Source organism: Vigna umbellata, chromosome 1 (genome assembly GCF_029865625.1).
Source record: "Vigna umbellata cultivar VRB3 chromosome 1, Vumbellata_1.0, whole genome shotgun sequence".
NCBI lineage: Eukaryota > Viridiplantae > Streptophyta > Magnoliopsida > Fabales > Fabaceae > Vigna > Vigna umbellata.
In genome coordinates this window covers 41,515,782-41,529,048 of record NC_142165.1, presented here as the reverse complement: position 1 = coordinate 41,529,048, position 13,267 = coordinate 41,515,782, and the positions used below count along the sequence as shown (strand labels likewise).

At 34.6% G+C, this 13,267-nt stretch overlaps 1 protein-coding gene across 1 annotated transcript; it reads left to right on the top strand.

Moving 5' to 3' along the window:
• The first annotated feature begins 1,066 nt into the window (after nucleotides 1-1,066).
• LOC124820240 (mitochondrial-processing peptidase subunit alpha-like) lies at nucleotides 1,067-8,713 on the top strand. The gene is made up of 13 exons (XM_047291901.2): nucleotides 1,067-1,227; nucleotides 1,621-1,875; nucleotides 1,984-2,280; nucleotides 2,980-3,147; nucleotides 3,265-3,432; nucleotides 3,519-3,599; nucleotides 3,768-3,834; nucleotides 5,931-6,028; nucleotides 6,861-6,933; nucleotides 7,545-7,615; nucleotides 7,737-7,786; nucleotides 8,246-8,358; nucleotides 8,481-8,713. The coding sequence occupies exons 1-13, from the start codon at nucleotides 1,189-1,191 to the stop codon at nucleotides 8,531-8,533; spliced, it is 1,533 nt and encodes a 510-aa protein (XP_047147857.2). The 5' UTR covers nucleotides 1,067-1,188; the 3' UTR covers nucleotides 8,534-8,713.
• Nucleotides 8,714-13,267: the final 4,554 nt, after the last annotated feature.

The following is a 13,267-nucleotide window of genomic DNA, read 5'->3' as shown; positions in this document are numbered from 1 at the left end:
AGAAAGTGAGCATTTTGATTAAGAAAAATAAGATTGTAAAGGATAAGACATGATATATAAGTAAAATGTGATGAGACAGTGGTACAGTAATTAGATAAGTATGAAAAAGACTTTTTATTTCTAGCATAAATCCTTGTATTAAATTCAATGACTTTCAGAGAATCATGAGGATAAGATTTAATATTTTCAATGAAAACAATTTGATCATGATTTTGTAAAAAAATTGTTTGAAATGATAGGATGTTTACTTTCAAAAGTAAGAGGAAAATCAAATTTGGTATTATCAATAATATCACTCATGATGTCTATGTTCAAAAAATGCATAAGTTTGTTGGCATAAGGAAATTTTGTTCATAGAAAATAACATTTTGAGAAATAAAACATGATTTGCTGCTTAGATCATACAAAATGTAGCCTTTGGTTACATGTTTGAAACCTAAGAAAATGGATTTAAAGATATTTTTGTCAAATTTTGTTCTTCTGAAAGTGATTATGGTAGCATACGTTAGACATCCAAAAACACGTAACAAGAAAAATTAAGGGCCATGATCATAGACTAGTTCTTAAAGAGTTTGAAAACGTAAAAGATGAGTATAAAGTCTATTTATGATGTGAGTAGCATGTTTACCCTCAAACAAGTTGGTAAATGTGCTTGAAACAAGAATGCACATGTAACATTTAGTCTTCTTGGTTAATTTTGTAATTGATACTTTATTTACTACTGCGTAGAATTTTTTTTTTATTACAAGTAAAATAGTTTATTGAAAAGTTAAAATTAAAAAACCATTATGTACATTAAACGGGATAATCCCATGGTATAACTTATAAAAATAAAAGAATAAATATATAATAATTATTTATAGTAATTATTTTTTTCCTTTTCATTTTTATGATTAAAACTATATCAAATGTTTTTATAAATAAAATAGTTTGTTTTTCATATTAAATTTGTACATTTACTATATTACTATGCCTAAGGATGATCTCTGAAGTAATGCTTGTGTTTGAAGACAACCTGTGTAACATAATCACATTATGGGCTTGTTTCTGTCTACGGCCCATTGTTCAAAAGCGTATAGCAGATACTGAAACTCCGTCTCCCAAAACCTCGATCAAGTTGTTTCTGTTCTCTAACTCTAAAGCCTAACAGAATCAAATAATCAGGTGGTTTTGAACTGTTGATCAGTCATGTACAGGAACGTTGCTTCACGCCTCAGGACCATTAGGGTTCGTATCTTTCATCTCCTTCCCTTTCAAATGTTAACTGTTATTATTATTATTATCATGCCCTAGATCTCACCCTTACATGCATTTACTTTAAATTACGAACTAAATCGAAGCTGATATTTTTTATTCCATTGACTAGTCCCTCGATTGTAGTTCTTTGTTTAATAACTACTGAATTAGGATTTAAATTCACTTGTCTATGTGTGCGGAATTCCTGTTAATTGCTTTGGCTCGTGGCGAAAAATCTCAAACAATTTATATTTTTCTCACAGCATTTTCCTATGATTCGTTTGTCTTTTGGTTAAACTTTATTCACTTGATTTATCGTGCCTGAAAGTTTTAGATAATGAGCTTGGTTTGAAGTGATTGTCTGATAGTCTTGATTTTTGATAGGCCCGTTCGTGCAGCAGGTTGCCTGTCAGATTTGCAAGTTCAAGTTCAAGTTCTGTTGCCACCAAACAATCCTCTTCTGGTTTGGGTGGTTTGTTTGGATGGCTCACGGGCGATCGATCCAGTTCTGCTACACCTCTTGATTTTCCGCTTCCAGGTGTTATACTTTCTCCTCCATTGCCAGATTATGTTGCACCGGGTAAAACTATTATTACTACACTCCCAAATGGAGTCAAAGTGGCCTCTGAAACATCCGCGGTATGAATGATTGATTTTATATCGTTTAACTTGTATATTTATCCATCTACACGCACATGTAAGATGTCTAAACTTTAACTAAATTGATCTCAATTCTCTGTTCTTCAGACTCCCACAGCATCAATAGGTTTATACGTAAACTGTGGTTCAATATATGAGAGTCCAATAAGTTTTGGGGCTACACATTTGCTCGAACGAATGGCTTTCAAGACCACTAGAAACCGTAGTCACTTTCGTGTGGTTCGAGAAGTAGAGGCAATTGGTGGCAATGTGCAGGCCTCAGCTTCTAGAGAACAGATGGGTTACACTTTTGATGCTTTGAAGACATATGTTCCTGAAATGGTGGAACTTCTTGTTGATTGTGTGAGGAATCCTGCATTTCTTGATTGGGAAGTTAACGAGCAGGTACTTTCTACATTGTTGTTTATACTTTCTGGATTTCTTCCAATATATTTAGACAGGAAATTTGAAAAGCAGGCAACCTAATAATATGAAACATGTGTAATAATTTATATACTCTAGTAAGCGCTAAGCTGATGGTTACTCATAAATAAAATTATGTTAATAAAATAGTTGTAAATGAAGAACCGGGCCCTGTCTCCCCTTACACGTGTTGTGTTGGCTTAATCTAATTGTCAAACTAAATATTTTTTTTCATACTAGTTCACATAGCCCAGTCACTTCTCTACGGTTTAAATGGGTAAATGGTAGATCTTCTGAAAACTTAATCTTGCCTAATTGTGCCACTGCAGCTTGAGCTTGTGCTACAGAGACTTAAAAATATCTGTATGGTTAGATATTCAATTTGTAAATAATATATTGTATGCTTAGAAAAAAAACTTAATCTCAATGAGACAGATAGAAGGTTGATAACTATCTTCTGGTATAGTCATAAAACTTTGTATTCACATAATATATTAACTTATTAAATTCAGTGAGACTGTCAGAAGATTGATAAGTCAGTTTACTAGAACCGTATTCTATAGTAAATACATTACAAAGCCAGTTGACAATAGTTAGCAGACTTTTTTTTTATCTGTTAGCTCTTAGGGTTTACATTACATGCCTAATGACCTCTTAAAATTTTTTCCTTACTAATTGCAGCTTCTCAAAGTTAAGGCTGAGATTGGTGAAGCTTCCAAAAATCCTCAAGACTTGCTTTTGGAAGCCATTCATTCTGCTGGTTTTTCTGGTGCCTTGGCAAATCCTCTTTTAGCTTCAGAATCAGCCATAAATAGATTGAATGGTGCAATTCTGGAGGAGTTTGTTGCTGTAAGTCTTCTAAGATAATCTTTAAATATTGTTGACTAAATTTTCAGAATTTGTATATTCTTTTTATGAGTTGTTTTTTCTTTACCTTACAAGATTTAAACTTTTATGAAATATCAGGAGAACTATACAGCACCTCGCATAGTACTTGCTGCTTCTGGTGTTGAACATGAGGAATTGTTATCCGTTGCAGAGCCTCTCCTGTCAGATTTACCAAGTGTCCCACGTCCAGAGGAGCCAAAATCAGTATATACTGGTGGTGATTATCGATGTCAAAGTGAAACAGGGGTATGCAATTCAAAAAATATAGCTTCTGTTCACACTCCGGGTTTTTAATTTTTGGGCTGAAAGTCTTACGTTCCTTGAATGAGCAGAGGACCCATTTTGCTCTAGCATTTGAACTTCCTGGCGGCTGGCATAAGTTGAAGGATGCTATGGTTTTGACTGTTCTTCAGGTTTTGATGATGTTATATATTTACTTGATTTTCTTAACTTGAAATTGTTTTCCTTACTTTAAGGTGGCTAAAAATATTTCGGCTGGTCTCTTTAGTATGTTTATTATTTTCAATAATATTTTTGTTTTTTAAATTTGTATTTAACTGTACTACGTCATCTTACTATAGATGTTATTGGGAGGTGGAGGATCATTCTCAGCTGGTGGTCCTGGTAAAGGGATGTATTCACGGCTATGTAAGTCATCTTAAAATATTCAATATGTTCCTAGTTTGTGGTTGAAACTATGAACAAAGAATGATAATAAATATTTGATGTATAGTTTTTGTGCTCACTTTTCTTTATTGCCACAATTTTTCTGCAACTAAGCACTTCACGTTGTGTTCTTTTGATAGGTTCTTGGATCAAGAACCTATGGAAAAACACTCGAATACACACAAAGACAATATATCTGAATTATACAGCCTCCTTTTATTGAAAAAGAATCAGTAAGAATGGTGTTACAACGTAACCAGAGAGCTTAACCTCCCTCCAAAGAACTACAAGAGTTCCCGCCAAACAATAACACTCAAAGACTCCCCCTCTCACCAACCAACCCACCCCTTTTATACTGACTTACCTAACTGCCAGGCAGTTAGGCTGGGTAATGTTTCTTCTTCTACTAGATACAATTAGTTCCCTAACAATACTCCCCTTCCCCAACAACCTTGTCCCCAAGGTTGAAAAACTGCTCTTTTTTTTTTTTTTTTTTTTTTTTTTTTTTTTTTTTTTTTTTTTTTTAACGCCCCATCTTCCAACGGAGGCACCCTCTTCTCACCCACAGCCTTCTTTAGTCGGGGAACATGAAATATTGAGTGCATTCTTGCTGTCATCCTCATCCTCATCCTCCGCCAACAGCAAAACTCGCAGACTCTTCTCCGAGCATCGGTGGCCAGGAGCAAAGGGGCCTCCGCACCGGAAACAACGACCCTCTTCTCTCCTTTTAAGAAATTCCGGATACGGTAAGTTTCGCACCGTCCGTTCCCGATTATCGGCGCCTCCGGTCACACTTCCTATCGAGCTGCTCGCCGCCATCGCTCCCTCTCTTCTCGCGACTCCTCCACCCTCCGTTTTCACTACTTGGGTCGTCGCAGTTCTCACCGGCTCCGTTCGCGTCACATTCCCGATGGGTCGCATAACGTATGGGTTCGTCTTAGACCCACTCGCTTGCCATCCTTGAACTCGCAGCGCCGCGTCTTCCACATCCCTTGCTATCCTCATCGCCTCCATTAATTCAGAAGGATTCTGAATTCGCACCTGTCCCCTCACGTCTTCCCGTAACCCCGCCAAGAAATACCCTAACACCTGTTCCTCCGGTACCCCTTTCGTCTGCCCCATCAACGTTTCGAAACTCCGAACAAATTCTTCCACTGTGCCTTCTTGCCGTAGAGTGGCCAATCGCTCGAACACCGTGCCTCTGAATCCTTTCCCAAAGCGATTAATCATGGCCGCCTTCAGGCCATCCCACGATCGATTTCGAGCCTTCTCTTTCCAAAACGTAAACCAGTACGCCGCACTCCCCTCCATGCTCACATATGCGAGTTCCACCTTTTCTTCGTCGTCCGTTATTTTCTGTATGTCAAAGAATCTTTCTGCCCGATTGAGCCAACTGAGTGGCTCCTCTCCTTCAAAGGTCGGTAACTCTACCCTCTTCCTCCACGGTTTCTGTTCTTCCCCTTTTCCACCATTTTCGCCCACTCCAATCACTCTGGGTCCCCTATGCTGATTATCGTTGACGGAGCTATCTTCTGAACTCCCTTCCGCCTGAGGACCGTGATGGCCTTGCGTTCCCAAAATCCTCATTATTTGTTGAAGGTCCCTTCGTACCGCCGTCGATTCAGCCTTCATCCCCTCCATCGTAATCTCAATGGCTTCAAGCCTTGCCTCCGTCGCATTCTCCATCTTCGCGTTTTTCTCCAATTCGTTTGGATCCGGCAGGTCGGACCAAATGATAGGTTCTTGGATCAAGAACCTATGGAAAAACACTCGAATACACACAAAGACAATATATCTGAATTATACAGCCTCCTTTTATTGAAAAAGAATCAGTAAGAATGGTGTTACAACGTAACCAGAGAGCTTAACCTCCCTCCAAAGAACTACAAGAGTTCCCGCCAAACAATAACACTCAAAGACTCCCCCTCTCACCAACCAACCCACCCCTTTTATACTGACTTACCTAACTGCCAGGCAGTTAGGCTGGGTAATGTTTCTTCTTCTACTAGATACAATTAGTTCCCTAACATCTTTTCTTTTGATTATTACCTTAACGTTCTTGGTTTTATGATATGCAGATCTCAATGTTCTGAACCAATATCCACAATTTCATTCAATTTCAGCCTTCAACAATATTTATAATGACACTGGCATTTTTGGTATCCAAGTTACAACAGTAAGCCCCTTCAAATACTGGCCATTATGAAATCATGATTTTTTGGATATATTTAAAGGACCTGTCCACTATGAAATAATGGTTTTTGGATATTTTTGAAGACCGGGTATTTATGTAAATCAATTTTTATATGTCTAGTAATAGTAGTTTACGGTACCCGATTTACAACACTAAGCCCCTTTGAATACTATGCTTTATGAAATTATGTTTTTCTGGATATATTGAAATACCCGTCCATCATGAAATGATGAGTTTTTGGATATATTGGAATGACGAATATTTATGTAAGTCAATTTTTATATGTATAGTAATTAAGAGTGCTTTTTCTAAACCCTTGAAATGAAACTCTAGAACCAAAATTTCATGGTTTCTATATGTTTATGTAGATATATTTTATAATAATTAGTGTGGAATCTCAAATAGTAATAGAAATATCTATACGCACAGCTTATATGACGCATGTTGCTATGCATATCTCTTTGCATAAGCTGGTGACAAGAACGAAGCTGTTCTTTGTTTAGTAGTTAGAAAGTAGGAAGGTAGAAAGTTGAGGTTGAAATAAAAATTATATTCAAACCAAAGTTATTCACTGTTGAATACGTGAAGCTGTTTATTTTCAACCTTTTCACATTTTTTCCTGCCAGTTTTTTCATTCCAAAATTAGCATTCCCCACTTCGAATTATGCAGACTTATTTACTGGCCCAAATGTTGGGAATCGTTGAGTTTATATATGTGCGTGAGTGTGTGATGGATGTGATCCATCTGATCTGTTCCTTGTCTTATGGCTGCCTATGCCATCTACTACTCTGACTCCATTTGTCTTTGTGTCAGAGCTCAGATTTTATATCAAAGGCCATTGATATAACTGCTAATGAGATTCTTGCTGTTGCTACTCATGGAAAAGGTTGGTTGTTATGCTTTTAACTAGTATTTGCTTCTTATTATCTACTTTATTTGAGCTTCAGTTGTATTAGACGTATAATATAATAGAGAGAAAAGAAACAAGAAAGATAGAAAATAGAGAAATAAAGTGGAAATGGATAAAAGTACAGAAAAAAGTGAAAATAAAATATTTTTGTTTGTTTAGATGAATCACAAACAAATGACTTCTATTAAATGAATCATTTGCTTTAATTGAAAAACTAAAAAAAATAAGTTGACCTTTCTTTGTTATCTGTGGTCAATGGAAAAAGAGTAGGAACAAATAATTAAAGTTTGAAAAATCTTTTGGTACTAGTTAAAAAATTAGTTTGTTGTTTCATTATTTTTTTTTCTTAATATAATTTTTTTCAATATTTTATATTACATAGATGATTTATTTATTTTTTTACGAAATTAAAGCACAATGAAAGAGATAAATTCTTTCACCCGTCTCCTTTACAGTTAATTTAAGGGGGAACCTTCTCCTTTAAACTCAACAGTATAGTTCAATCCGCTTCCCCTTTTTTCCATTTGTTTCATCTTTATTTCTTCTATATTGGTAGTTTTATACGTATGCTTTTTCTGTATCTGTAGTTGAACAGGTACAACTGGATCGAGCCAAACAAGCTACCAAATCTGCAATTTTGATGAATTTGGAATCTAGAGTAAGTAAATGCACCTCAAATTAAAGTTTTATCATGAAACTACAATAGCAAAAGTTTTTTATTTTTTTATTTTTATGTTTTTTTTTACCGTCTAATCAGTTCTAAACCGAACCTTTTTTAGATGGTTGTTTCAGAAGATATAGGAAGACAAGTTTTAACATATGGTGAGAGGTATGTATCATGAAGATGAGTCTAAATTTGCTGCTAATTTAAGCTTAATAATTACGTTATTGATATTCATTATACTTGTTTGTTTCCTCTTTTGAACTTCATATTCTTAGGATTTTAGTATCTGAGTCTATAGCAATTCAATTCTTAGCTACATGCTTAAAGACACTCAGGTGAACTTTTCAAAAAATAAAATTAGTATTTTACATGGTTGTATCTATAGAAAAAACAACTCTTGGCCATTGCTAGAGTATTCTTAGATTCGAAATGTCATCTTTATGGGGAACTGAAAGTTATGCGTTGAATGTGGTTTTTCGCCCTTTAGTTTTGAAATTTTGATTAAAAAGAATACATAAGAGGGTAGCTATTAGTTTTTGTTTTGAATGCCGCCATTCGTACCTAGCATTTGTATACTTGAAATGTTTGTGCCTTTATTTAAAGGATTTTTTTATCCCTATTCAGGAAACTTGTGGAGGACTTTTTGAAGGCAGTGGACGAAGTAACCTTGAAGGATATTTCTTCAATTTCGCAAAAACTTATTTCTTCTCCTCTGACGATGGCATCATATGGAGATGGTATATTTAATTTTTTTTCTTTTTTTTTATAAATTCTTCTTGATTGTATATATATTTCATTGTTTTTTGAAAGACTGTTCTTGATTTCTTTATATCTTACGGAATCTTCCCACTATATGCAGTTCTCTACGTTCCGAGTTATGAATCAGTGAGCAGCAAGTTCCCTACCAAATGAGATTATTTCCATCCATCTCATTTAACTTTTCTTGTCATGCAAGAAGTCTTGTACTATTAAAAGGTGTAAAATTCTCCTAATTATTGTTGTTGTAGTCAATAAATTAGTGAGGCAAAACTCATTGTTTCTCGGTACATAAAACATTGACGTATGAGAATATTTTTTGGATTGAACTTTCAACTGCTTGATTATATTGGTTTAAATCCTTTTAAGAACTCATCTTTTTGAATAAACTTAGAAAGTATAAAATTTAGTTTATTTTGACTTCTGCTACACTCGGATCATATACTGCTGGCTCCATCAGGTGCTGCTAGTTTAAAAATGTAATTTATTTTTATCTTCAGAAGTTATAATAATTGGACAGGTGTTTGAAAGAAAAGGTTCACCCACATAATAATAATTATAATAATATTAAATAGTTGTTTTTGATGTTTTTTCTTGTAAGATATAAATAGCAAATTCCAATTTTTTATTTTCATTTTGTTAGAAGTCCTTATTTCTTTTATAATTTTCTACTGCATTTCTTTCCTCAACTGAATTTCAATCTTGGCCAGGTTGCTGAAAAAAAAAGAATATCGTCATTAATGTACACCACACTTAGTTCGATGATTATTACATGTTTTAGTTAACATCAACCGTAGAAAACGACGGCAAGTTGATAAATGCTTTATTCTTATATAGGTGGATGTAATGACTAGAAAATAGACGGTTAAGAGTAGATAGATGTATTAAAATAATAAGACTGAACAATTAGTGTTATAATAAGCTAACAGTATAAATAGAAGTTTTAAAACACTCAAGCTCATTATATCAGTACATTATATCTCTCTAAAAACTCTATTCTCTACCTTTTCTTCTCTTTCTCTTTAAAATTTCTCACTAGTGGTTAGCCTGATCGGCGATCAGGAGCTTCCTAGGTGATCCTAAGATCAAGGACTTCCCTTTCCACCGATCAATTTCATGTTTAGAGTCGGTAAGTTTGTCTCTCTTTGATTCTTGAAATTTTTGCAATTTCTGGTACATGCAAACACTGTTTGATTTTGCCTGTGTTCATCGGTTCTTCATTTGGGTTCTGATTCTGTTTCTGGTTCGGTGGTTGGTTTCCTTTAACCAATCCAAAGTCTGTAGGTTGTTTTAGGATCACTTGCGACTTAGCAAAACTGTAAAGAAGTTTAATTCTGTCAAGATGTGCGGTTCAGTTAAGAGGTAAGGGGAGCTAGTTAATTTAATTGGTTGATGTGTTGTTGAACTGTACTATTGTGTAATGCTGTTTGGAAGCTTGCATGGGTATATAATCGAATGATTGTGTGAATTGTATAGTTGTATGAGATGATATAACCTGTGCCTTGTTAAACTATTCTGCTTTGAGTGGATGGTGCTGTTCTTGAGTGTGTTTGAGGAAGTGGAGTAGTAAAAATGGGGAATTGGGGTTAGGTGTTCAATTGGTCACCGGGAAGAGCTTAGATAAGTTATTTAGGACTTGTTAAAATCCCTAAGTCACTCAAACCGTGTCAAAAATCAGTAGAATTGAATTTGAGTCCTTAGGTTGATGATTATGCAGTTTTGGATCGTGAATATGGTAGCAGACCCTTTAGAAAGTGTTTATAAAGGTTTAGACATCCTTGGAATAATGTACATTGGTATATGATTCATGTTTGGAAGATTGGAAGTTGGGAAACATGTTTCGTCTTGGTAAATGTTATCGTGTTCTTAATTCTGTAGAAGTTCTGCAGAATTATGCACAAAGCTGAGTGTTCGCTATTGACTGCTCGGTTAGGTACTCGGTCATTAACTAGGGTTCGGTCTCTTTAGAGTCTTACCCGCTCATGATCGTTCGGTATTAAGTGTGGGTAGTCTTCCTCTAGTGTTCGGTCTTAACTGAGTTCTACTTCTGTGGAGTTTTCAGTTAATGACCGGACGGTCTTGCATTAGTACTCGGTCTGGTATTGATGTTCGGTCTTAACTGAGTTCTACTTCTATGGAGTTTTCAGTTAATGACCGGAAGATCTTGCACTAGTACTCGGTCTGGTATTGATGTTCGGTCTTAACTGTGTTCGACCTATGATGGGCCTTACCTGTTAGTGACCGTTCAATCATGCTTTAGTGTTCGGCCATTACCGAGTATGGATCATTCGGTCCTGTTCAGTGGATAATGAAAGACCGCTCGGTCTTACACTAAGTGTTCAGTCTAAGTTCTTAGTATTCGGTCCAAGCTCTAAGTGTTCGGTTGTTATAGTGTTTGACCCTCAAATTGTATTTGGCTCATGTTTGAGCCTTATTCTTCAAATTGACCGTTCGGTCATATTTATGGGTGATAGCGGTTACCGATTGGTTCTATACTGAGATAGTAAGAAATCGTTCGGTCTCCAACATTCACAGGGTGTTCGACCTTGTCTATAGGTTGTGTTGATCTTTCACGTTCTGTTGTGCTCAAGTGTGGTGGTGGTTCTACTGTTCGGTTTGATTTTACTTCAAGGTGTTACGAATGAAGAAATATGATGGCATTAAAGTATGATGTTATTTAAAGTGTGTCATGAATTGAATAGTGTGGATATAAAGGAGTATTTCAGGGAGGAATATCTCAGGATTGGTTATTGAATGGTAGAGTATGAATGTGGTTATGCTTAGCTGGCGTTTATCCTAATATTATGTGATTACTCATTCTCAAGTAGAGAGGAGTAAGTCATGTGTGAGAATGGCAGAAGGTCCTAGTTCATAAGGTGAACTTGGGCATAACAGACTAACCTCGGGTGGCAGCTGTTGAGGGCATCCCAGCTACTACATCACCCGGGTGCAAAAACGTCGTAGCTACACAAAATTTATACCGTCCGGACAGTCAGAGTAAAAGTGGTCGGTCATTACATGTATTATACGTTCGGTCATTGCTGGAAATGTATGTTTGGTTGTTGCAAGATTGACCTGTTGATTTATCTCAGAATTGTGTGAATTATAAGTTTTACTGAATTAATTAAATTACACTATCTTACCCTTATTTTCTTGTCTTGTCATGTTCGTTTGGTCGTCCTTGTCATTGCAATGATCATCCGGTGGGTGTGAGCAGAAGATATTTAGGGTTCTCTGGAGCATGCACTGGCTGGAGAGGATGATTTCCACTAAGAGTAAGACCGTTCGGTCTTGTGCTTGTTTGTGCAGTTAGTACAGGACCGTTCGGTGTAATATACTGTTTGTAGGACCGTTCGGTCGATACACCTCTTGTGTGACCGATCAGTCTGTTTTTATAATTTGTATTAGTGTATATTTCTGTAAAGTTTTTAATTTATGGTTATTTTAGAATAACTCTAAGTTAGCTTTATTTCCTATAACTGTTATATCTTGTTGTAAATGTAAGAACTCTTAAGTATAGTTTACAGATATATTTTTGGAATGTTAGAGTGGGTTTATTTCTAAATTTCAACATTAAATCCTAAACTCAAACCAAAAAAAAATTCCGATTTTTTCTGCATATCTCATAAATTACTTTTCAACCGTATTTAACCACTTCCATTAAAGAAAATTTTGATACAAGAGAAGGAATAATTTTCATAAGAAACATTTGAATATTCCTGTCATGTGAGATATTCAAAGAATTGTGCATATAAATGTCATTGCTACAAGTTTACAAGACTACTCAACAGTTTCCTGCCAAACACGTCATATGTGTGTTGTTCTTCTTCCTGTTGTTGTACTTGTAACATGTTGCTGAGAATTTACCTTAGTTCCAATTGGTCAAAACAATATTTTGGTGAGTAAAAGAGAAGGAATTTATCAAGTAACAAATAATCTCTGCCATATTTCATGGGGTCATACCTACTTTTGTACATTTTTCCATTCTTTTGGAGACCCTAAAAGATAGTTATTAAAAAATATGGTTCTAATTTTTAAGAGTGCAATACCAACAATATAAAATCATTTTACATCATTATTCAACCATAAATCACTATATAAAATAAATTTATTACCTTTATAACAAAAGTCTTAATACTTATAATAACAATAAGTTTTACAGCATCAAACTGTTTTGCACTGATTACGTATTTGTGGATTGTAGATCCAATCAAATAACTATCTCTAACATAAGTCTAGAACTATAGCGAAAGCTGACTTAGAATGTGGTAAAGTTATGCTCCCTAATGAAGTTTCATTACAAAATCTTTCATCCAACAAAGAATTACACTTTACAAGGAAAGTGGAAGAGATGTCCATGTCATAAGATTTTGGGTTTCATGATAAATATTTTTAAAGTTACATTAATAATATACATTTAATTAAATTTAACATAATAAAAAGACTATTTTCTTTCTAAAAGTTTTTTTATAATGTTTTATCATAAACTAGGGTTATAACTCTTATTCTTTTTAATTTAATTTTTTGTTATGTCATAATCTAACTTTAGACACTACATTTGTGTTTAAATTAGTTATCGTTGAAAGTTTCATATCAATTAGACATAAAACCAATTTAGAATATATAAGTATATGTAAATTTCATCTTAAAAATTGATTTTGTTGAGATTGAATTAGACTTAAAGTTAATTTCTTAATATCTTATTAGATTTTTTTTAAAGATATATAAATGAGTGTAAATTTTATTTTAAAAAATAATTTGTTTTAATAGTTATAAATGTAAGTTGAATTGATTATATGAGATAAATTTCATGTTTGGATATGTTGATTGTTTATAATAACTTATGTTCTTAACTTAATTAATAGTAGTTAAAATACATTATGCCTATTT